The sequence below is a fragment of the Trypanosoma brucei genome, chromosome 11 (genome assembly GCF_000210295.1).
Source record: "Trypanosoma brucei gambiense DAL972 chromosome 11, complete sequence".
NCBI classification, from domain to species: domain Eukaryota; phylum Euglenozoa; class Kinetoplastea; order Trypanosomatida; family Trypanosomatidae; genus Trypanosoma; species Trypanosoma brucei.
The window spans coordinates 600568-624359 of NC_026744.1; the positions used below are offsets into that span (position 1 = coordinate 600568).

The window sequence follows — 23792 nt, forward strand, 5'->3', positions numbered from 1 at the left end:
GTGAGTACACAAGTAATGTAATTTTTTTTTTTTTCGGTGAGGGGGAGAGAAGGGGGGGGGGGGAAACGCTAGCATGGCGGCCGAGGTTTTTTTTTTGTAAAAAGCTGGAGTTAAGCCCGTGTGTGTGTGTGCGCGCGGACGGTGGCGGCTTTTGTGGCGGTCATGCTGTTTTGTTTCATCGCATCTCCGCGTTTAACTTCTTTTATTTTCTTTTTTCATTCATTCCTTTCCTATTTTTCGCCGCCGTTACCACCTCCACCATTTTTGTCCACTTCCCCCAATACTGCCACTGTTAATGTTTGTTCCTCTCCACATCGAAACATCTTCCTGCTTGCATTTACTTGTCCCTTATGTTTTGCGCTGCTTTTGTTGCTCATTATTGTGAGGACAGTTGCATATTCATCTCATGTTTCGTTTTTCTTGTGCTGTCGTCCATTACTTTTTTGTTTTGTTATGTTTTGTTTGTCTTATTTGTCCTTCTGTTTATTGTTTGTTAACTCTGTTTTTTTTTCCGTTTTGGAAACAATGCGGAGTTGCCGCCGAAAGATATTTTTCGCAAGTAGTGTTTTTCATTTTTCATTTTCTGTTTTCTTTCTTTTTTTTTTAATTGTCTTCTTCTTGTAAATGTCTTGTGTTTCCATGACTACTCATCTTCTTGCGGGTGGAAACGGAAGTATGTGTGTGTGTGTGTGTGTGTACACACTCGATCACATGGAAGGAGGAAGTTAAAAAAAAAACAGCAGGAAATTTAACGTGAAATTTTTTTTTTAAATATTGTTAAAGAAAAAGATGCAAACACTTTCCGGAAAGTGAGTGAATGCACCGGTAACGTCAACAACAATAATGACGAGTGTCATTTTTGTCTTTCTTTTGTTCTTTGGTACTTATCCTTTTACTCTTGCTCTTTGTTTGTTTCCTCTTATATGGAGCGCTTGTATGTGGAATATATTATTCCCTGATACGGGTGGGAGTAAAAAGCAACTGGCAAGCGACCAAGAGTTTTTTTTTTTAAAAAGAGAAAAGTAGAGCGTTGGTTGCTTTAGAAAATTTTGTGAAATGTCTACGGAAACGGGTTGGGTGCTGGGGGAGCACAAAGGATAAAAAGAATGGGTGCTGAAAAGAAAAAAAAAACTGTATGCATTTGTGCTCGCGTAAGAAGCGTTTTCAAAAAACATCTATCTTGGAAAGTTACACACAACATCATCCTTGTGTTACTTTCTGATGTTGTTGTAAACAAACTTTTGCACCACGTTTGTTTTTTTTTTTTTGGGGGGGGTGGTGGTGGTGGTGGTGGGAGGTTTGCTTTTTTTTTTTCCCCCTTCCCCTCCCTCTTCCTCTGTCACCGTTGCTGTTGTGTATCCGCCTGTTTATGCAAGTGGTGTGGCCACTCCAATGTTGAACAAATGTATCCCCGTCACTTCTTTCTTTTCTGTTCTTCTCGTTACCTGCGGCTCTTTCTTTCTTTGTACGTGTATAATGGTTTAACTTTTCAGTTAAATAGGATAGTAAACTCCATTCTCAGCCTCAGGCTGAGGAAGGTTTTTATTTATTTTTGTAAATAACTTGGCCCTGAGAAGACATTCGTTGGTGGTTCCATTTATTTATTTCGTAGGGTTTAAATGCAGCGGACGCTTCGCAGTGCGGCCCGTCGCAAATGGGGGCAAAAAACCTGGTCACCCACAGCTACAAACGGAGGTGCGGCACCGGCGAATGGTGTCAGCGCGCAAGAAGCACTTCAAATTGCATATCGTCCGATGCCACCCTCACAAACTGTGGAGTACGAAGAGGATTTCGGTCACAATCTAATGATTCACCGTGAGTATATTTCCAAGCGCTGTCGCGACCGCGTGTCGTTTGAGCTGAGTGCGCTTTCCTACAGTAATTTGGAACTGCGACGTGGACAAGAGCATCTGGCGGGAATTATGAATAGGGAGCGGAGAGGGGTTTCAGTGGGTGCCTCTGGCGCTCCAGATGATCAGGTGCAGATGCAAACCGATGTGGATGCCAACTCGAGGGAAGTCTTGAGCGCACGGTACCTCTTCAACGAGAGGCGGTTGCAGTTCTGCGATCGATTTCAGAACTTCTTTCAAAGCAAACTGGAAAATAGTGCTGCGAGTGATTCCAATGGACACGAGAAGCAACATCTCTTCTCTCTTATGGAGGCATGCGCGGTGATATTTGGTTGCGAAACGGAGGCGGCTCGGGAAACATACTACCGCATGTTCCTGGGGTTGGATTCGGAAACGCTTTTGGAGGAAGACGAGGCACTACGCAACCGAATCGCCGATGCCAAACTCGTGCAGCGGGTTCTCGAGAACAACAAGGGGCGGCAAGAGGTCACACAATCGCCTAAACTTCAACAACAACAGGATCAAGGCAAACCCCTGCACGCCGTTTCTAGTGGTACAAGTTTGCTTAATGATTGCGAAGAAGAGCGCTTCATTTCATCTATTCCCGAGCTTTCCCTGTTTGAAGACGAAACTGAGGCTAGAGCCAACGGGTTCGTCGAAGGTGAAGACGATGTCAAGGCAAACAATGGTGATCTCACTGCCGGTAGTTTTAGCTCCCCTGCTTCCTCTGTTAATTTACCGGAGGAGTTTGAAGAATATGCCCCTCTATACAAGGCATACATTACCCACGCAGTGGGAAAAGGACCCGTGGCTTCGTATGATATATCGACACTTGGTTCAACAGGTTTGACAGCAGAGCGGCGACGATGGAGGACTCTGATGGAGAAGATTGTACGGGAGGATTATCATACCATGACGGAAGTAGAACAGATGGATGCCATCGTGTTGAATGAGCAACTCCACACCGTAAAGTTCTTCGATTTGAAGATTGGAGATGCGATTCGTGATATATTGCAGTTGTTGCAACGGGAAACCGGCGTCGGTTCGTCGGTCAATCGCGACACACCGGTGGGTATTTCTCCCAACAACCCAGAGCGACGAGTCTGAAATGTGTGTGATTTTTGTTTGGAAAGCATGTTGACGATTAACTTCACATTTTAAGTAAGCCCGGTTTGTTGTACAAGCCCGCTTGCTCACGTTTTGTCGTTGTATGATCTTACGATTAATAGTCTACTTGCTGAAAGTGGTGTCTGTTCCCTTCCCTCCTTAATGTGTATGTGGCTAAATCGTATATATATATATATATATATATATTCGTCCTTTGTTTCCTTGCTCTGTTTTCTGGCGTATTTTGAAGAATATAAGACAATGGCAACATCAGAAAGTTCAGGTGCTAAGAGATTTTGGGGCGTCGATTCGGAGTATGAGGTGACACTATGCTCTACAGACAGCCCCGTTCGGGCGTATGAGTCGCACATGTTTGACAAGGAAGTGCTGAGCGCAGATGGAGCTGCACACACGGCAAAAAAACCCAAAGCTGGTGATTCGCTCGGATATGATAAGCACCAGGCATCCCTCCCGCGCTTACCCATTCCAACACTGCAGGATACGTGCGACTTGTATTTGAAGTCTATTCAGGCTCTCGTAACGGCTGAGGAGTACGTTCACACCAAGAAAGTTGTGGAAGATTTCCTGAAGGGAGGTGGAAGCGGGGAAACACTACACAATTTGCTCCTTAAATGGGACAAGGAGTGTAACCAACCGAGTTGGTTGGAGGAGTTTTGGAATGACTCTTACGTTTGTATGCGCGATCCCATCCCAGTCAACGTTAACTTTTTCTTCCAATTTAAACCTCATCCACAACACTTGCAGAATGGCCGTCATGTCTCGCAGATTGGCCGCGCCGCCAGCCTTCTGCATGCGGCCGTTGAATACTATGTATCGATTATAAATGGGACCGTGGCCAGAGAATTCGAGCGGGACGCTCCAGTATGCATGAGTCAGTACCGCTTTGTTTTCAGTACCTCGCGTGTTCCTGGATTACATCAGGACCGGAAAATTTGTTACTCCGAAAGACCGCTCACAGAGGACGAGAAAAGGTCAAAATTTGCTGAGTACGTCGCTGCCAGCCCCACTCACTGCGTTGTAATAATCCGTGACCGCTTTTTCAAGTTAGAGGTACTTCGAGAAGATGGTACCCAATACAGCGTCGAAGAACTTATAGTGTCACTCAAGTATATCGAAGATTTCGTCACCTCACGGCAGAACCCCGGAGCACCGGTGGGTCTTCTGACAACAATGGACCGCACGGAGTGGTTCCACGCTCGTGAGCGCCTTAAGAAACTGGGTAACGTAGACATACTTCAAACTATCCAATCGGCCCTCATTTGTATCTGCCTCGATGGCGTCCGTGTTGTTTCACCGGAGGTGGGCGCCCGGTTGCTGCTGCATGGACAAGGGACGAACCGATGGTTTGACAGGCATAACATCATTGTTACAGCTGATGGGACTGCGGGTGTGAATTGGGAGCACTCTGTTAATGACGGCGGAACGGCATTGATGCTGGCCGACTTCATGTACAAGAAAGACTGCGAGCGCTTCTTTACAGGAGATGAGGTTGAAGCCCTTTCTAAGCGGGAAGGCGTGTCCCTTACTGTGCGGAGGATGGTCGCTGAGAAGCAGTGGAATCTTGACAAGGGAATATATGGCGTCATGAAGTCTGCGTCAGAGGATTTTAAAGCATTAATTCAAAATAATGAGTTACATGTGCTACATTTTGGAAACTTTGGTGGGGCCTTTCTGAAGCGCTTTGGGATCTCACCGGATGCCTTTTTTCAGATGGCCCTTCAGTTGACATACTACCGGCTCTTTGGCCGTAACTGTGCGACCTACGAAGCGGCTACCACACGTACCTTCAGCCACGGCCGTACAGAGTGCATACGAAGTGCCAGTTCTGAAGCTCTGGACTTCTGCCGAGCGGCGTGGGAGCCATTGTTTCCCAAGCGTATCGGCTCTGCAGTACCTTCTCAGGGCGAATTCCTCCGCAAGGCAGTCGCCGCTCATGCAAATGCTGTAAAACTTGCCAAGAGTGGCCTCGGTGTAGATAGACATTTATATGGTTTGCGGGTAATGGCGCGAATGCACGGTGTTCCGCTTCCCGGACTATTTAATGATCCGTCTTACCACCGGAGTGGAACGTGGCTCATGTCGACTTCCCATTGTGGAAGCAATGCACTCGATGCCTTTGGGTTCGGCCCTGTTGTTGTTTCGGGATTTGGGATCGGCTATATGATCAAAGCCGACAGCATAGATGTTGTCATTACTTCAAAGTGTACTTCTCATTTTACTTCTACGGTGGTGTTTGCTTCCATGCTGGAATCCTCGTTGTTTCACATGAAGACTATACTTCAGAGTGAAGATATGAGCCGGCGAGCTGAGAGAGATATTTTACTTTTCTCTCATCTATGTGGACTGAACGACTTTCAGTTCTCTGAGAAGGAGGGCTTCATCTACGAGCACCATGTGAATGGCAGCAAAGGTGAGATGACTGATTCCATTGCTGATGCCTCACCAAATTTGTAACAAACTGATGGTATCGACTTCTGAACAGCGATGGACCTCCACGGGATGGTTCGGTAGCTTTTGTGCCCTTTACTCTTTAAATTTTTAATTATCTATCTATCTCTCTGCCTGTTTACTTTTTTTTTTTCTTTTACAGTTCTTCCTCCCTCATTATAATTATAATTTCACTTTTCCCCACACGTCGAGGGGCATACGACGTCACGATGGGTTGCCCCACAAGGCAGTCGAACGGCACTGTTTTCTTTTTTGCTTTCATGTGCATGCATTGCTCAGCTGTGCGGTAATATCATGCGTAGCGGGACATGTCTTTTTCATCATCTTGAAAACACGGCCAAAATGTCCCTGTTATTTTCGTCTTTCCTTTCTTAAAAGAAAAAAAAGAAGGTGAAGGAAATTTTATTTCATGTTGTATATAAATGTTTATTTGTTTATCCTTTCATCCCCCCTTTACCTTTGCAACGTTCGGATAGAAGGGTAGTCAAATTCCGCGTGTACGGATTTCTCATCACTTCCCCTTCTTATTACATTACTTGTGTTGTTTTTGCTCCTTTCTTTTCGTTAATTTGCGTGGGCAATTGCGAGGTGAACAACTAATAGACGAGCAAAAGGTAAAATAAAATTAAAAAGAAAAATCACAGGCGAGTGGAGAAGTCGGGGTAGGAGGGGAAGCAAAGAGAAGGACGAGAAAACGATTTTATGCCACGTTTGAAACAAGCGCACGTACGAAAAACGCAAACACGGAATAATACGGGAATATCACTTTTTTTTTTCCTTCCATTACCCGCGGGCGTGGCAACTGGCTGTTTTTTTTTTTCCTTCCCATATGGGGGAGGATTTGTTATGCATTTTGATGTGGGATTCTTTAACACTACTTTTCTTCCTTGTGCTTTCTTCATGCATAATTGACACCGCGTTATAACATATATGTATCTGTGTGTATTTGTCAATATTTCTTTCTTTCTCTCTTTATCGTCAAAGTTGTTTATTGCGTCAAGGCGAAAAAGTAAATCAAACAAACGAAAAAAAAAAAAGAAACAAACACAAAAGGTTGCTTGTTATTGTTGTTTTTTGAGAAAAAAAAATGTTCCCCGGCATGCAGCAACCGAAGGCACTCCCCATGGGTGAGGCACATACGCAGTTTTGGACTAACTTCAATCGTTTCTTAACTACCAGTGCACTTTCCATCACCGTCTCACTTTTCATTCGCTACTGCGAGGGACGCACCAGCGCTGTATTACTTAACGGCATTTAATATTCGAAATATAACACATAAAATAAAGCGGTCACATGTTTTTAGTGGTGGTTTTGGAGTACACTGGAGGGATGTGGTGGAAGTGAAGGGATTTTCTTTTTTTTTTTCAAAAAAAAAAAAAGAAAAAGAAATAAAAAAGGTTTTTGAGAGCAAAAACAACTGAACAGAGAAGGGAGGATGAAATGAGCGGATTGTTAGCGAAGGGGAGGTGGGGGAAAAAAGGGGGGGAATGTAAAGGAAAAGTGAGCTCGACAAATGGTGGATTTATTAGGTTGAGAAGTGTGTGCATGTAAGGTTGGGGTAAAGAGAAGAAGAAAAAAAAAAGAAAAAAATAACAATAGTAATAATAAATAAATAAACAAAAGGACACAAAATAGTGAAGAGGTTGAGAGGGTGCAAACTTGTCGAAGCACGTGAGAAGGGGCTCACCATATCATTGGTGGATGACTTTATCCCACTTTGTAGTATTCGTGTTGAAAACTCACAGTATATTTCGTGGACTTAAAGTTTCCAATTGTACGAGTGAGTCTCCCCAACTCTAATCTGTCAACCGTTTCTTTTTTGTTTCTTTTTTTTATTTTTTATTCTTCGTTTTTGTTTTTTTTTTATTTACGTTTGCTGCGTGCACATTTTGTTTTATGAATGAGTGTGTGTGTGTGGGGAGGGGGAGGAGGAGGAGGGGTCTGTACAACGACTCAAATAACCAGTTCCACATCCAGAGCTGTTGATAAAGAAATATTAACGGCAGCCGCTTACTCTTCTGAGTTCGTGCTTTCTCCTTGCTTTATAATTTTGTACCAAACTTTTGTGGACACGAAGTGGAATAAAATAATAAAACAAGGAAAAGAAAGGAAAAACACAAGAGGGACGATGTTTCGGATGTTTTTGTTTTCATCATTTTTATTCCTCCGGTGTTGTTGGCCATTTTCTTTATGCAATTTTCCGCCTTATTCCGCTTTGTTCCTCCATTCTGCTGCCCCGTAATATCGATTTCTTTTTTTTTGTTTTGTTTTTTTGTCTCTGCCTTTTCCCCTCTATTTACCTACTTTTCATTTTGTGTCGTTTTTCCTTTTCTTTCTTTATATTTCTTTATATTTATTTCCTTTTCTTTCATTTGATTATTATTATTATTATTTTTACCGTTGCAACGCTCGCAATGTTTGTGATTCCCCAACTATGCACAGAGGCGTTACGGTTTTGGACTATTTTAGCGAGTGAGTTGAATAAGCGTAACGAAACAACAGTGGAACGATAGGAATGGTAAGACCGAATACAACATAACACAACTTACCATAACGTAACGTGACAGAAAAGAAAAAGAAAGAAGTGCAACGGAAATTAAAAGAAAAAAGCGGAAGTGAACTTAAAGCAGCATAAGTCAAATTTGAGTGGACATATATATTATTTGAAGTACAGAAGAGTCAAAGAAAGGAGAGGGAGAAGGTTATCACACCAAAGCCGAGCGCATAACAACAACAGGAGCAAAACTATTACTATCAGGGTGAATAGACTGATTTTGAAGGGAGAAAATATTGCGGTTTATGGTGAGCGAAGTGATGGTTGAGTTGCACGACTTTGTGCATGGTGACGGCTTGCAGGACAGTTCATATGCTCCTTTGAACTCGCCGTTGAGGTTGCGGTTTCAGTACAGCGTGAGTCACACCGTGGAGAAACCAAAGTGGGCTCTTACATTTGTCGCTGATATCGCTGATAAGCGCCGTGTTGTGGAGTTACTGCCCCCAATGAATGTAAAAAATGAGCTGATGCACGAGCCTTATAAAACATATGATGGCGTGCCGCCGCTTTCACCAGGGGAGCGATACGTGGCGGAGTTTCAAATTGAAACCATGAATTTGACTGGTGTGGAGAGGAAATATCTCGAGCATGTCGGCGCGTTGCAGTTGGTGCTTATGTCAGACACGAAACGTGTGTCGGAGCTAACAGTTGTTGTTCAGGTGAAACGGAATGATTCCGGTGAGTTGATGCGACGAGTTCTAAGCCCTATGGTGTAAGGCAGGGGTTTTAGGGTTAGGATTGTTCGGTTTTGTGCGTGTAGAGCACAATGATGAAAATGGTGATAATAGTAAATAACAATAATAGCGTGAAATAAAGGGAAAGGAAGAGAATCTTTTTTCTTTTTTCGGTTTTGTGTTTCGGTTGTTGTCTATGATGCGATTCTTTTTATTCTCTTCTTAGTCGTGCTTTGGTGTGCGGTTGCGCTGGCGGAATATTACCCCCTTTCTCTTTCTCATTCTCATTCTCCTCCCACCTTACTTTTTTACTACCTTCTGGAAGGATACTGTTTTGAATCACTTGCATTCCTCTCCTTAACATTTCGATACGAGGTGTTTTTCTTTGCCTCTCGGCACTCCGTTTACCCCTTTGATGTATGTCATTATTAACTCTACGCAGTAATTTCCCCATTTTTGAAATCTCTTTAATTATTATTCGTGCTTTTGTACTCCTCCACCATTATTATTTTCTCTTTGGTTTATATATAACACATTCACTGGGAGTGCGATTATTTAAGGAGAGCGAATAATACGGTAACAACTCGGCCAACACTAACGAATAAAAAAAAAGGAAGGGAGCAAATTCAGACGCATCGAAAAAAACGGGACTAAAAGCACTTATCATCTGTCTTCCCAAAGTTCAGCAAAATGCTTCTAGGAGGTTTTGTTCCCCGCCGCTTCTCGCAGTTTAACCGCGACCCGTGTTGGATGTTCTTCATATTTTCTGTCGGCTTCTGGCTGGGCGAATATCCGGCGATGATGATCAAATATAATGCCCGTGACCTCGTGTATGACCCGCACCGGTACGTATGGTCCCACCATGACGACCATCACTAAACCCAGCTGCGTCCAAGGAGGGAAGGAAGAAAAAAAAACAAACAAACAAACTCTGAAGCTTACTGCAGTGGGTTAACCCGCCCGTTTTGTCTTTTTTAAGTGATCATGCGTATACATATATATATATATATATATGCGTTATTGCGTTTGTGTGTTTAGGGAAGTGATACTTTGTTTCATTGAAGTGTAGAATGGATGGGGTAATAGAAGTGTGCAGGTTTGGGGTGGAAGGTCAAAAGGGGACGAGGAGGGAAAAGAAGCCCTTACAGTAACGGGAAGTGCTGTGTTTATTAGCGTACATACAAATGCGCACAAACGCTACTGTTGCTGTGATTTTTATCGCCTCAATTTCACATTGTGGGCTCTTCTTTTGTTGCCTATGTGCTCGCCCTAGTTATGCGTTGTTGTGGTGAAGCATTTGAGTGTGTAGTAGCCTCTGTAATGGTCGGTTGCTTATTTGTTCGTATGTGTATTGGTGTTTTCTCTGGGAGCCTCACTTCCTCCTTTCGTTAATAAGTGATCATAATTTGTCCAAAGAAAAAATAAACCGTGAAAAAGACATAAAGGGGAAGAGAACAGCAACCGAACAAATAAGAGATAGGGGTAGAGGGCAAAGAAGGAAAGAAAATATAAGGAGAAAAACAAAACAAAAATAACAAGAACACATAGCCATGTACAATAACGACTCGGCGGCAGGCGGCGACGCGTTGCAGGAGACTTGTGTGGACGCCATAACCAATATGGCGCGGCGCCTTGACCCCCAAGCACTCACAAAGGTTACCCAGTCGCTTCAGGACATGCTGGAGGAGAACCGTCAGCAGGTCGCGAACCGACGTGGCCGGGGGGGTTATCAGCAACACCAGCACCACCAGCAGCCACATCACTTCGGGCACCGTGGCAACGCGCGTCCGCCGCACGCAAATCGTCAATGGGGAAGCAACAATAACAGCAGGAACTACTATCAGTCTTCCAACGGTTACGATAACGGTAAATACCAGCGCGGTGGGCGTCCTCACCAGCACAACGACTGGAACGCGTCAAGTCGCCGCCATCAATCTCGGGGAGGTGGACGGGACTACGGTAACAGAGACGAAGAACGGGTGTCAAACACAAACAGAGACCACAGTAACAGAGACGGAGACCGAAGCCCAGTCGCAGGCAACCGTTCTCCACCACGGGGACATCGGGAGGGAGCGGGTGCTCGCTCGAGTGGTCCCCACAACAGCAAAGTGGAGGAGGAAAATGAGCGGGGCGCGACCGAGAAACCATGTGAAGGGGGGAATGAGCGACCTCATCACGGCCGGCACTGGGGCGGAGGTCGTGGAGCGGGTCGGGTCCGTCGCGGAGAGCGTCGACCCAACGGCCATAACGATGCCAAGGCAGGTGGACCTTCCTAAGGTTGGGGTTGAGAGAAAAGTAGTTGGGGAATGCCTTCCATTTCTTCCCCACACAAATTATTTTTATTTCCTTTGGTCTACCAGTTTCTTCCTCCTTCCATCCGCACATATATGTATATATATATATTTATATATACATATGTGCATACATATACTTCTGCATCTTATCACTCCTGGTTCTCTTACCAGCGGGCTCCGCAGAGAGGCCAAGAAGGAAAGGATGTGAGAAGAGATGGAAGCGGGAGGGAGACGCATAAGCCATCGCAGGTAAATAATGGGGGGGATGATAAACGTGTATCACCTTTGCTTGACTATGTACATGGAGGTAATGTGTTTGTGTCTGTGTGTGCGCTGGGAAGTAGGATTTGATGGAGGTAAGCGAAAGAAAGAAATAAAAAGGATGACTCCTGCACTGGGTGGCATTTGAACTGACTGGTTCAACAGAAAGATGAGCTATGGGGAAAATGCGGTGGTGAGAAGTAAATAATGATGCAGGTGAGAACGAGAGAGGGCACAGCATAAATAGGAGAGGTAGTGAAAGGACTTAAAAGGGAGAACAGGTAAGAAGACACGGTCGCAGAGATGAAGGTAAATCCGATGGTGAAAATGAGCTAAAAGAAGCGGAACAAACAAGCGCACTGCGATGCAAACTTTCGATGTATTTGGTGCTTCTGCGATTGGAGAAAGGAAAAGATGGATTTAACGAATGTGTCAGTAGCATTTGTGGTTGGCCCACGTGTTTGAGGAGGAGAGTTGATAATATGCTAGTACAAAGCGACTTCGGCAACGGGAACCACTGGAAGAGAATCGATAGGAAGGCAAATGGACTTTGTGTGTGTGTGTGTATCCACCGCATTTCACCGGATTCCCTCCATGATTTGCCGCAGGCAAATCTCCATAACTTCCTATTTTCCCCCCTCTTTATTTCTATTTCGTGTTTGTTTGTTTATTTGTCTGTGCGTCTGTGTTTGTGTTTGTGTGTGCGTGTCTTTGGTCCAGCCGCTTTGTCTTAAGGGAGGTGATTGAGTCACTTTCTTTTTTTTTTTTGCGCGTTGTTTTTATTCAATTTTTTGTTTTGTTTTTGCGTAGCCGTGCGCCAAGCAGTCTGTTTGTGGGTAACTTTGCTTATCAATTTCGCTCATCTTGCGAAATGCGGAGGAAAGAAAATATGAAGGCTATTTTGCCCTTTGCATGTGTACGCACGCGAACTGGCATGTCTCTTTGTTTTTTAAAGCCTTCACCTGGTCGGTGTCGTTGTGTTTTGGATCCGTTGTTTTCTCCACTTTGATTGTGTTTGATTTTTCCTTCGGTTGTCCAGCAATGTTATCCTCTCTTTATTGTTGTCTTATCAAATGCGTTGATTCCCAGGCAATAAGCACGCGCCCGTTTGTTTGTTTGGTTGTTTTCCTTTTTTTTTTTTTAACAAGGCTGAGGCATGCAGGGTCGCTTCCAAGAAGGAGAAGGCGGTGAAGCTGCCGTGCCAATGGAGGAAAATGTTGAAATTATTTAAGTAGGTCCGACGGTGTTCAACCTCGCACGGCCCGCACATATATTTATTCATATATATATATATATATTTACTTTGCTCAGCCCTACCCTTTTCCTTCACTTCATTTGTTTACTCGTTCTGGTCATCTTTTCCCTCTCATTCCTTCAAAGTCGGCCTGGTGGCACTATCTATCATCACAACACGGACGTTTGCACGCACGCATACACAAACAAACGAACGAACAAACAACCACGCAAAAGCACTAAAATACATACGTATATATTTATGTGTGCGTTTCGTTTAGTATCTTTTTCCGTGTTGATTTTACTTTTGCATGAATTTACGCACCCGTTTCTTCCCTCTCATTCCCCACCTCAATCAACTTCATAGTGATAACCAAGGAGATAGTTTATGATGGCTGAATCAAGCGCGAAAGAGATGGAAGCGATTCAGGTTTCCGCGGCTGGCGATCAAACCGCTAAGGCTGATGATCGATATGTTATTATTGACAGGGGCGTTAAGCGACATTTGCTCAATCGCCCGTGGACACTTTGGTATGATTCGGTTTCTACGTATGATTGCAAACAATGGGAGCTTTCTCTTATCGAGGTGATGACGGTACGCACGGTGGAGGATTTCTTCGCGATGCTTCACTACTGTAAACCTCCCCATGTCCTCCGTGTTTCAGCACAGTACCATTTTTTCCGTGAGGGCGTTAAGCCAATGTGGGAGGATCCCAACAACAAAGCTGGTGGGAAGTTGTGGGTGAGCCTCGATGATAAAACCATGACGGACAAGAGTGGAGCTGCAGGTGGCGGAAAGACGAGAAAGGATAATGGTACCGATGCGGATAAGAAACCAGAACTGGACACCGTTTGGGAAAATGTGCTCATAGCTCTGGTAGGTGAGTATCTTGATTATGGTGTGGAGGGAGAACACATTATGGGTGTCGTGTTGACAAAGCGGAAATACTGCAATCGCATTGCGTTGTGGCTAAAAGACGCATCGGACTCCGACGCCGTTGCTGCCATTGAAAAGCAGTTGGTGAAGGAGGCGGGTTTATTACCCACAACGAAACCCATCTTCACAGCCCATGGCGCTAGCAAGGCCTAAAGAGGAGGAGGAGGAGGAGGAGGAGGAGGAGAGGGAGGGGGAAAAAAGAAAAGGGGAAGAAATAGATGTGTGAACCACAGGGATGTGGAGGGAAGAAGAGGGGAATTTACGCGCCTGTGGTTAAGAGAAGGTTGAAAAGAAAGGCAAAACAAGAGAGAAGGGAAATGTGAGAATGTGTATGCATGTAAGTGTGCGCGATGTGTGTGGTGGGTGGTTTAGCTGATGCTTTGAAAGTTTCGAAGGTGTGCGCTGAAAAAAGAGAAGTGCTGCGAGGGATAGAGGAGAAGATACATGAAGTTGAGAACAATGTCGAAAAAAAAAACAAAATAAAAATGCGGGGGACCAGTTGGAGATTGGTGGGGTGAAGAAAGAAGAGACGTGAGGAGAGGGAAACGCTACACAAAAATGGGTCTGAAAGACTTGTGGCTGTGAACAAGAATAAAAGACCTTAGATGATGCACCAGAGCTAAGGAGAAATATCAGACGACTTACAGCACGCACAGAGAACAATCAGAGTCAACATTCCGCATATATTTCTTTTGAATTTGGTGGTTGATTAATGGAGGACAATTCATTACAGGATGGAAAAGAAGATGTGTGTTTGTGTGTGGGAGAGAAAGGGAGAGGAGAAAAGAAAAGAAAAGAAAAGAGACTTGTGTTTCCGTAGATTTCAACAACGGGAGAAGGAAGGAAGGAAGGAGGTTGCGAAATGTACGAAGAGTGACTCTCTTGATATATGAACGAGGCGGAAGGAACTGAAGCGAAGCGGCGCCATCGCAAAAAAAAAAAAGAAAGAAAAGAGGGTCACTAGCGGCTGATTATGACGTTATTTCATGTGGAATGAAAGGGAAAACCGATAGGTATAAGAAGGTATGGATGTGCGTTTCTTCTTAAAACTTCGGCTCCCTCCACGGCGTACCACATAATAAAGTTACATATTCGTCTAACTATTAATTTTTTTTTCTCTCTGTTCTCTTCACTTGTGTATTATACTGTGCTGTGTTGCGTTCCCACCTGAATGACAAGTTCCCCAATCTCCACTTTGTGCCTCACTATTTGTTACTAACAGAAGACAATCGGTGTGCGATGTGTTAAGAAACGCATGAACTCATCGAAAACTTTCGCTGTTGTAATATGAAAAGAGAGGAGGTAAAGAAAAGAAAAAAAAGGAGAAATAAGAGATGTTATTGAACGAAGTACAATTGATAAGTGGGAGCTATGGGATTTTTTTTTTTGGGGGGGGGCCGCAAACAAATGAAGATAATGGAGCGTACCGGTAATTTATGTGTGGAGAAGTAAAGAAATGTCGGCTGAGTCGCGTGGTGCTTTTTCTCTTTTTTTTTTGCTCTTTTTTGTTTGGTTATGTTTCGCCTTTGTTGACTCTCAGTTATTTCATTACATTTATTGGCGTTTTACTTCTCACTCTTTCCCTCCTTTAACTTCAGTCATCACAAAAGCCGTCTCCGTTTCATTTTCGCCAACTGGTAGTAAAAGAAGGAAACAAATGGTGAGGGAAAGGAGAGTGTAGAAATCAAAAATAAATAAAAAAGAGGGGAAGTGGAGAAAACAAAAATGGTGGTGGGTTCCGCAGCGCTGACTTTTTGCATTCCTCTGTCACTTCTCTTTCTTTTGTTCTCTTTTCTTTTCTTTATTATTATTATTCTTCTCCTTCTTCATTCTTTCTCTTTCTCTTTTTCATATTTAACCACCGTTTTGTTACGCGCTTTCTTTGTTACTCCCACATTCCACATTCCACATCCCTCTTCCCTTCTTTTTTCTTTTCCTTCTTTCGGTGGGTCTTTTTTCTTTTTTTTTTCCTTCGGTGTTCGCACTTGTGTTTTGCTGAAATATATTTATTTGTTTTTATCTTCTCTCTCTCTCTCTTTCCCTCCCTCCATCCCTTCCCAACCTCGTACCTCATCTAATTTCACACCATATGCACATTTTTGTGATTTTCTTTTTTTTTTTTCATTTTCTTTTTATTTTATTTTACGTGTATGTGCGTATGTGCGTTTGTGCTAGTGTTTGGTGTTTGGTGGTGTGGGAGGTGAAGAAATAGATAAGGGAAGGGAAGGGAAAGCGGATGGTGGTGTATTTTGTGTCTCTTTGCTTGTGTTTTCCACGAGATGAAAATGTTATTAGGCATTAGGACACAATAAAAAGACGCGTGGGACATATTCGCAAAGACAAGTGCGGCACGTTTTGTGAAATAAATGTTCACTGGCTGCAGTTCCGCTTATGGCTTCCGTAATGATTGTGGTTGGTATTACTTTTCTTTCTGGTTCGTAAAGCTGTTTTGTTTTTATTATTATTCCCCCCCCATTTTCCTTTTCCCTTCTTCTCCTCCTCCTCCTCCCTCCTCTTCCCTCCTTCTTTGCGCTGTGCAGTTCTGGCTTTGTGTGTGGTTGTGTGTCTGTGGTGCATAAGCCTTGCATAACTGAATGAAATGAATGCGGGGCAAGAAATACCAAAAAAAAAATAAAGAGAGAAGGAAGAAAGCAAGAAGAGCAGTTAGAGCAGTTGCTACCGTACACTTCATGTACCATAAGCAGCCTGTTAGCTTGACACCGAAAGTGGGCAGGAGTCATGAGACGGTCGAGGAAATTGGTTAACTTTTTCTCTTTTCTTTTCTTTTTAAATGAGTTGTTGTCGTGGTTGTTTATTGTGGCTTTTTCTTTTACTTTCTTTTTTTTTTCTCGACTGGGTATGTCCGAAGCAGGAAGATGGGAAGTATTGCCATCTTTTTCTTCCTTTTCTCTTGGCCTCTTTATTTATTATTGATTCGGCTTCATCGTCACCCTTTCACGCGGTGTGAGTATGACGAAGGTGTGCGTGTCGCTGCAACCGGCGGAGTGGAAAATTATTTGTTTATGCTTTTCTTTGCTTTCATTTACGATTCTCTTATTACTTCATGTACTGTAAAAAACTTTTCGTTTTCTTTCTTTTGCATTTCTCTTTTCTTCCATTGTCTTTCTTTTTTTTTTTTTCGCTTGTTTTAAATTTTTATTGCTATATTATGCTCTCCCTGTTCCTTCCCCCCCCCCCAATAAGTAACCAAATTTATACACGCCAACTATCTGAGGCGGAGCAAAAATATTTGAGAAGAAACAACAATTAAACATATTTCTTTTTTTAAAAAAAAGAGAGGAAGAAAGCAAAGCCTGTAGGCAAGAGAGGAGGAAATCATTAGGAAGGAGAAACCAACAGGCCCCGTAAAAGATCTCCTCCTTTTTTTTTAAAATTTCCAAAAAAGTGGCTTCTGTAAAAAGAAGCGTTTGTGTGCAGGTACGAAAGGTGTGTGGACAAAAACTTGCGAGAGTAAACTCTGAGAGGTAGAGAAGGGGATTGTGTGTTTGGGACCAAAAGCAAGAGGTAATAGAGGAAGGGGGAAGGGATTTAAAAATATGTCTACGGAAGCAGAGGATGATCAACTACTGGCGGAGGCAGTAGCCACGAATAAAACCAGTGATACGGAATTGGCAAGTCCGTTAGGTGTGGCTTCCAGCGGCGATGGGATCAACACATTGTTTCGATTCTCTCATGCAACATCAGAGAAGGTCGCCACCGGATGCGCTACGGATTGGATGTCTGATAGATTATTAGCAGTTGCCCAAGGGCTCAAGACAATTGTACCGAAAGGAACATGGGAGAGCTTAGGCAGCGAAGAGGAGGTTATTGAAGAGAATGGCTATAATGTGAAGAAACGGCCTCAGGTTCGTGTAGCATTTGAAGTGCGACGAGACATTCTTTTGCATCAACGCCTCGGAAATGCTAATTACTTGACAAAGGAGGCAAGTGAAGACAGTCGCGACCAACGTGGAACTGTAAATGCGCTGTATGAAATTATGAGGGATGAAGTGGATGCAAGTGTTCAGGCAGTGGCACCGGTGATGGACCGACCTTCGCAAACACCCTTTTCCCGCAAGGTTGATGCTACTGTTCAGGCGGAACCGACGCTGGTGGATATGTGCATCCGTGGTACACCATTGCCGCCAGTAGACATGTCAGCTATGAGGGGATTCTTTTCAAAGGTTCTCCCACGCACGTTACACTGCCTTCTGCAAAACTACGAGATTCCCATCTACCAGGATGATTTTGCTATGTTTTCCGAGGATTACGCTATTGTCGGTTCTCGTGACGATATTGTGCTTATTGAGAGGGGTAACTACACTCACACCACCATGAAGGACTTGCGCGTGTCTTCCATAAGCTGGCGCAGCTCTAGAAGTAAAGATGATGTTGTGTGCATAGCGTCAGTTGCACGGCACAACCTTGAGCAACGCATTGAGGCTGAAAAATTATGCGAAACTGTCACCAACCTTGTGTGGGACTTCGCAGACCCCATGCATCCCTATGCACTACTCGAAGCTCCTGTTGAAATACAGGTCGTGCGCTTTAACCCATTGAGAACAAATCTAATTGCGGGTGGAGCAATGAATGGGCAACTATTCCTATGGGATCTTGACAAAATTTCGGGTTCAGCTGCGGGTACAAGGTCTCCAAAGGACCGGACACTCGACCCAACTGCAGCAGCCCGCGCGGAGCACGGTCCCAAAGATATTCCTCCAATGCCGATGAACGTAAAAGGTGTAACCATGAGGCGTGATGGAGATGTTCTGGTACCTCATTTGCAACCATGCCAGGCTTCACGCATGGAGCTATCACACCGTCGGGCTGTGCACGACATCCAATGGCTTCCTAACGGTTTAGAATGTGCCTTTGGTGGAAAGCAAACGGTGACTCAAGAGGGGCGACAGTTTGTGTCCTTGAGTGATGACGGCTATATGTGTGTGTGGGATATCCGTCCCGAATACCTTCCTGCTGATAAACTCCGAAAGATGAAGCACCAAGGTCGTATTGGCGGTGAGGATTTTCCATGGGTGCCACTCCTCCGTTTCCAAATGTCGAAACCGGGTGGTGGTGGGGATGTTGCGGGTTTCCGCTTCCATGTCGACGGTTTGCAGGCTTCGGAAACACCTTCCTATCGTGCATGCTGTGGAAGTTTGCACGGTGAGATTGCTGTCTGCAGTATGCTAGTGCCTGACGAACGACGTGATTTTTCTGCCGGTTCAGAGGATGTTCGTGTCGTGCAGCAGCTGATCCGTGGGCATGCTGGCCCCGTGTACAGTATACAGCGCCATCCTACGATCAGTGACGTCTACCTGACATGTGGGGATGTGCAGTTCAAAATATGGCGTGTGGGAACTGAATTCCCCATTCTAACATCGCCGCAACATGACACAGCCATAACGTGTGCGCGCTGGTCGCCCACACGTGTGAGTGTTCTCGTCGTTGGTACTGCCGACGGTAAGATATTGGTGTGGGATTTGCTCGATAGAAACAGTGAACCTCTGCTTGTTCACCAGCTGGTGCAGGATGCCATCACTGTTATTAATTTTAAACCGGCCCCGGCGTCAGTTCCGGCCACTTATGTTCAATACGTTGCCATCGGCACGAGTGTAGGTTCCTTCCATTGGTACGCCCTGCCAAAGGTGTTGTCACGCGGTCCGAGCGGGGAGCAACGGCATTTCCGGGCGGTGCTCGAACGTGAGGTGCGGCGCGTGCTTTTCTTCCAGTGGCGTTGGTCCGAGAGGAACCGTGAGCGAGACCGTTACGGCCACGCGGCGCCGAAGATGAGAGACCGGGACCACGAAACCCCAGCTGCCATCACCGCCGACAGCAACTGGGGAAATGAAGACAACTATTACGCCTACGATCATCACAGGGACGCAGAATTCCTGGCAAAGGTTGAAGCCTTCAGGCCGGAGGAAGATACCATGTCCCTGAGCGAACTTGACGGCGACGGTGCGGATGCACGGGCCTCACCAATTTGAGGATGCAGCAGGAGGAGCGGGAAGACACAAGGTAACATCAACAAGCAAATCTGTCCCTACTGCACCCTTTTGTTTAAGGGAAAGAGGGGAATGTGGGAGATCTCGAGTGGCCCATGATGTTGCAGGACAGTGCGGTAAGACTGGAGTAGGGTGATGAGCACGTGTCTTTCTCCCGTGTGTGTGTGTGGAACCTGTGGTGCTTGGTGTGTAGGGAGCAGCGGCTCCAATACCTGCTTCAGACTAATAATGCGAGAGTGTTGGAAACCTTGACTATAGCGCATCATGCTAGCTTACATATATATATATATATATACGTATATACGTATATATATGTATGCATCTGTGTGTAGAATGCTACTTTAAGGGGGCTACGTTCTCTCGGTTGAGTGTACAGTCTTATACATACAAATGCGTCGAAGCGGGATAATGGGCATACACATAGAGTGTTGTTTTCCCCTCCCCCCTTACTATTTCGTTTTTTTTACTATTATTTCCTTACTCTCCTTTTGAAGCAGATGGATGTGCGCCATGTGAATGCGGGGATGTACTGTGTAGTGTAGTTGAGCCTGGAAGGTCGGCTGCTTCGACATTGATTCGATTGTACATCTCTTTCACCTCGCATATTATTCAGCAACCAACTTGTCGGCCTTGTATCGAAAGCCAATACATGTACGTATCACGACTATTAGTACTATTTTTTCCACCTTGTTTGACCTATTGAGCGGTTGCCACAGGTGTATCGTCTAGGAGTTTGTGGGGTTCTGATTTTCTGTTGTTGTTGTTGTTATTGCTATAATTTTTTTTCCCTCTCTACCGTTTAAATTGTTTATTTTCGCTCTCTACTCTTTCACTCGTGCACGTTTCAGCGGGCACGGGAAAGGAGGCGGAAGAAAGAAAGTGATTTGTAAGGGTGAAAAGAGGAAAGTGTGTGAAGAGGAGTGAGCCAAATAGTAAAAGCAATCCAGACGTGAGGAGGTTTTGATTTGTTTGAAGAAAATGACTACATTTGAGCACCTACCTGATTTACTACCCCTTTTACCGTTCCGTCGGGGGAAGAAAGACTCAGTTGATTGGACATTGTGCATCCGATACATTTCCAGCAACTTTACCAGCAATTACACCTCCAATGTGGAATCCGCACTTCGTCAAATGAATTCGTTTCACCACACTATCGTGCAAACTTGTCATGAGGATGCCACGCAAGCACCTACCGAGAGCTTCATTGAGGAGAAACTCACTCCGTATTGCAAGCTGGTGGCGATGGTTCAGTCCCATTTGCCTTTACATGGGGGTCTGGTTCACGGTGATTTACGCTTCATTTGGTACGACAGTTTTGATGGAACCAAATATGAATCAAAAAACGCGAACCTGGAGTTGCTTTCTTGCGTCTATAATCTCGCTGCCTCGTGGGCTTATATAGGGGCCCAGCAGACTCGAGACGGGCTTGTGGATAAACTGAAGGTGGCATCTAAGGCATTCCAGAATGCCACCGGGTACTATGAAATGGCTGAAGGGCTTTTGAGTAGACTCCCACCGGAACTTGCAACTGGCGACCTCACACATGAGTCGCTATCTTTGCTGAAAAGAATTTGTGCTGCCATGACGCATCACTGTGCTTACCTGAAAGCAGAGATTGATATGAAGGACAACCATTCCGTGCTCTCAAAGATTGCGCGCGAGGGGGGAAAAGTGTATCAGATAGTTGCTACATCCCTGAAGGAAAGCGCGTGGTACACAAATAGTAGAAGGGGGAGTAAGGCGGTGCTGCTTGAGCAGGAATTACGGACTTTGTGTTGCGTGTTCAATGCGCGGGCCCACCTACACGTCGCTGAAGTACACTCCAATGCGAATGATCAAGGAATCGCCGTCGCCCACTTTAATGAGGCCCAGAAACATCTGCAGCAAATAGAGAAGTTACACAGTGTCGAGTTGCGGTCATGGATTAGTAGCATCATTAGCAATGTGAATAAAGGGAACGAGAGGGCGCTGTCAATGAACAACACAGTTTATTTCTGCCGGGTGCCGAATGAAGTGGAGCCACCGGCGGGCCTTCCACGGCCGTTGGGCAAAGCAACGGAGCACCAAAGTTTTTTTGCATTTGAATCTACGCGCGAAAATGATCCATTATTTGGTATTGTTCCCGCGCACATTGCTTCCACCGCCGCTGGGTGGCGTGACCGGCAGAGGAGTCTTGTCTCTGCTTGTTCCACTTCTTCCAGATCAACACGAAAGAGGGCGGCAGAGCTTTTACAGCGACTCGGCGTGACCGCCGTTATTGAAGTGCTTTCCGGGGAAACCAAAGACCGCGGCCGAGTGCCGGCACAACTGCGCAGTAAAATCGAGTCCCTTCGGCGAAATAAGGCGGGTGAGGCTGTCAACATCGTACAGACGCTGGTAAACATGGTAAAAATTTGTGACAAAATTTATGTCTCGGTACAGGAAGTGGTGAAAAAAGTAAAAAACGAACTCGAAGAGGAGCGTCGGCGGGATGCACAATATATGGAGACATACGGCAATAGTATGTGGCGTGGTATGTGCTGCTCCGCATCTGAGGTGCAGCAGTACCACTCCATCCAAGTGGCCATTGGGAAGTATGAAGAGGATCTGCAACGCGAGTTGGTAGAGCCATTTGGTCAAGCAAAAATTGTCTTGGATGAAAACTTGAAGTGTCTAGGAAGGTTGGACTGGCCTATGGAAGATTTGGATGCCCTTATGCCTTTTACGAAGACTGAGGACGTCCGTCAACAGAGTGAAAAAGTGCTGCAGCAAATCGAGAGACTAAAGAAGTTGACGGCTTGCATACATGAACTTGAGGCGAGCCAGAACAACCGACTTCAGGAGTTGGAACATGCTCTTGAAACGGATGACGTGGCACGTGCTCTCTCCGCTGTGGAGGAAAGCCAGTACCAAGTCGTGATGGCGAAGGAGTCGAAGAAAATAAGTGATATGATTGATGGAGTGAGCAGTAGTGTGCGGAAGGAAGAAGAGGTACTTAGGGAAATTGAGGAGGTGGTGGAAAGTTTAGCTGTCCTTCGGAGCTCGGACCCTATTCTCGAGGAAGCGGAAAAGGTGTGCAATACACTTGAGTGCGGTTGCTCTGCCTACGCTGAACTTCACCGTGACTTCAGTAATATTGTGAAAAAGGGCTCCGCTATATTGAAGGGGCTGGAGGTTGTACTCAGCAGCGCGAAGTCGTTCGTGGCGACACGCAAGTCCGAGGCGGAACAAATCCGAGTTTCACTCGACGAACAAATAGCACACAAGATTGCAGAGCTAGAGCACAAAAAGGAAAGCGAAAGGGCTGTTGAGGAGTCACAACGGCGACAGGAGGAACTTCAACTTCAAGTTCAGCTCCTTGAGCGTCAGCTTGATCCGCAGAGGTCGGAACGTATGGCGGAGGTACTGCGACGACAGCGTGAGGCGGCAGCCGCGTTCTCAAGCACTTCCGCGTCACTTCCCCCATCAAACATGTCAGGTGTCGATGCCCCACCAGCGTATGATTTCGTTGTGAATAACGTCCACCCTAACGTGCCCACACACACCCATCCGCCGCAGTACTATGCACCTCATAATCCCTTATCTTAGCGTGTTGCGTTTTTTTTCTGGTCGAAATAAAGCTACCATCAGAAGGTGAATTTGTTCCTTCCCTTCCACGCACATACCGACGGACCGCGGAGGCGGGGAAACATGGCAATGCATTCCCTTCTCAGAAGTTGGTGGTTCTTTATCGGTTTTCCCGGTTTTTGCTTTTGTTTTCCAATTCGCTGTTAAAACTGAAAATCAGAATCGAAAGGTGACGAAAAGAAATGTCTGAGGGATGAAACAACTGTTAGCGACGGTAAGCTGATGCTATATTGTGACGACTGTGGCTCCGTCACTATTGCGTAGTGTATTTTTTTTTATCCCGTTGCTTGCATGTACATGTAATACGGACAGCTTCACAACTCCGAGAGTGATTTGGGGTACTCGGAGCCGCAAGTGCACGAGTTAAGTTGATGCCTGTGTGCGTGCAAATGAGTGGGTGCTTGAGGATACTTTATGGTGTGGTTATTTTCCTATTTCCCCCCCTTGCTATTTGTGGCCTGCAGTGCCGTCGTACGTCGTATGCGTTCGTAAGCTTCAATTCCTTTGACTTTGTTGGTGGAATTACCCCGCGATAGTCGGCATCGCTCATGTGAGGTAGAGGGAGGTGGGATTATTATCTTCTGGGGTTCTGAAACCTTCAGCAAGTTTTGCTTGTTCACCCTCTCCCTTCTGCTTGCCATTTTCAATTTTTTTCCTTTTTTTTTTTTTTAGTGCGGTAAGGGCGACCGTTGATGAGTAGGGTTGTTTTTAAAGCAAGGTTTTGAGGATCGATAGGAGAGCAGACTGACAAAACAAAAAGGCCATAGAATTTTCTTTTATTTTTTGCGTAATCGTTCTGAGG

At 45.2% G+C, this 23792-nt stretch overlaps 12 protein-coding genes across 12 annotated transcripts; 11 read left to right on the forward strand and 1 right to left on the reverse strand.

Moving 5' to 3' along the window:
• Window positions 1–162: 162 nt before the first annotated feature.
• Window positions 163–624, forward strand: TbgDal_XI2420 (hypothetical protein, unlikely; the record flags this gene model as incomplete). The annotated part of the gene is made up of 1 exon (XM_011781087.1): window positions 163–624. The coding sequence occupies one exon, from the start codon at window positions 163–165 to the stop codon at window positions 622–624; it is 462 nt and encodes a 153-aa protein (XP_011779389.1).
• A 482-nt stretch (window positions 625–1106) lies between these two features.
• TbgDal_XI2430 (hypothetical protein, unlikely) lies at window positions 1107–1562 on the forward strand (the record flags this gene model as incomplete). The annotated part of the gene is made up of 1 exon (XM_011781088.1): window positions 1107–1562. The coding sequence occupies one exon, from the start codon at window positions 1107–1109 to the stop codon at window positions 1560–1562; it is 456 nt and encodes a 151-aa protein (XP_011779390.1).
• Window positions 1563–1619: 57 nt separating this feature from the next.
• On the forward strand, window positions 1620–2957 carry TbgDal_XI2440 (hypothetical protein, conserved; the record flags this gene model as incomplete). The annotated part of the gene is made up of 1 exon (XM_011781089.1): window positions 1620–2957. One exon carries the CDS (start codon window positions 1620–1622, stop codon window positions 2955–2957), a length of 1338 nt encoding a protein of 445 aa, XP_011779391.1.
• Window positions 2958–3119: 162 nt separating this feature from the next.
• On the forward strand, window positions 3120–5432 carry TbgDal_XI2450 (carnitine O-acetyltransferase, putative; the record flags this gene model as incomplete). The annotated part of the gene is made up of 1 exon (XM_011781090.1): window positions 3120–5432. One exon carries the CDS (start codon window positions 3120–3122, stop codon window positions 5430–5432), a length of 2313 nt encoding a protein of 770 aa, XP_011779392.1.
• A 1894-nt stretch (window positions 5433–7326) lies between these two features.
• TbgDal_XI2460 (hypothetical protein, unlikely) lies at window positions 7327–7668 on the forward strand (the record flags this gene model as incomplete). Its single annotated transcript, XM_011781091.1, has 1 exon — window positions 7327–7668. The coding sequence occupies one exon, from the start codon at window positions 7327–7329 to the stop codon at window positions 7666–7668; it is 342 nt and encodes a 113-aa protein (XP_011779393.1).
• A 758-nt stretch (window positions 7669–8426) lies between these two features.
• TbgDal_XI2470 (hypothetical protein, conserved) lies at window positions 8427–8696 on the forward strand (the record flags this gene model as incomplete). Its single annotated transcript, XM_011781092.1, has 1 exon — window positions 8427–8696. The coding sequence occupies one exon, from the start codon at window positions 8427–8429 to the stop codon at window positions 8694–8696; it is 270 nt and encodes an 89-aa protein (XP_011779394.1).
• Window positions 8697–10204: 1508 nt separating this feature from the next.
• Window positions 10205–10930, forward strand: TbgDal_XI2480 (hypothetical protein, conserved; the record flags this gene model as incomplete). Its single annotated transcript, XM_011781093.1, has 1 exon — window positions 10205–10930. One exon carries the CDS (start codon window positions 10205–10207, stop codon window positions 10928–10930), a length of 726 nt encoding a protein of 241 aa, XP_011779395.1.
• A 127-nt stretch (window positions 10931–11057) lies between these two features.
• On the reverse strand, window positions 11058–11450 carry TbgDal_XI2490 (hypothetical protein, unlikely; the record flags this gene model as incomplete). Its single annotated transcript, XM_011781094.1, has 1 exon — window positions 11058–11450. The coding sequence occupies one exon, from the start codon at window positions 11448–11450 to the stop codon at window positions 11058–11060; it is 393 nt and encodes a 130-aa protein (XP_011779396.1).
• A 136-nt stretch (window positions 11451–11586) lies between these two features.
• TbgDal_XI2500 (hypothetical protein, unlikely) lies at window positions 11587–11943 on the forward strand (the record flags this gene model as incomplete). Its single annotated transcript, XM_011781095.1, has 1 exon — window positions 11587–11943. The coding sequence occupies one exon, from the start codon at window positions 11587–11589 to the stop codon at window positions 11941–11943; it is 357 nt and encodes a 118-aa protein (XP_011779397.1).
• Window positions 11944–12830: 887 nt separating this feature from the next.
• TbgDal_XI2510 (eukaryotic translation initiation factor 4e,putative) lies at window positions 12831–13532 on the forward strand (the record flags this gene model as incomplete). The annotated part of the gene is made up of 1 exon (XM_011781096.1): window positions 12831–13532. One exon carries the CDS (start codon window positions 12831–12833, stop codon window positions 13530–13532), a length of 702 nt encoding a protein of 233 aa, XP_011779398.1.
• Window positions 13533–16936: 3404 nt separating this feature from the next.
• TbgDal_XI2520 (hypothetical protein, conserved) lies at window positions 16937–19366 on the forward strand (the record flags this gene model as incomplete). Its single annotated transcript, XM_011781097.1, has 1 exon — window positions 16937–19366. The coding sequence occupies one exon, from the start codon at window positions 16937–16939 to the stop codon at window positions 19364–19366; it is 2430 nt and encodes an 809-aa protein (XP_011779399.1).
• Window positions 19367–20362: 996 nt separating this feature from the next.
• Window positions 20363–22951, forward strand: TbgDal_XI2530 (hypothetical protein, conserved; the record flags this gene model as incomplete). Its single annotated transcript, XM_011781098.1, has 1 exon — window positions 20363–22951. One exon carries the CDS (start codon window positions 20363–20365, stop codon window positions 22949–22951), a length of 2589 nt encoding a protein of 862 aa, XP_011779400.1.
• Window positions 22952–23792: the final 841 nt, after the last annotated feature.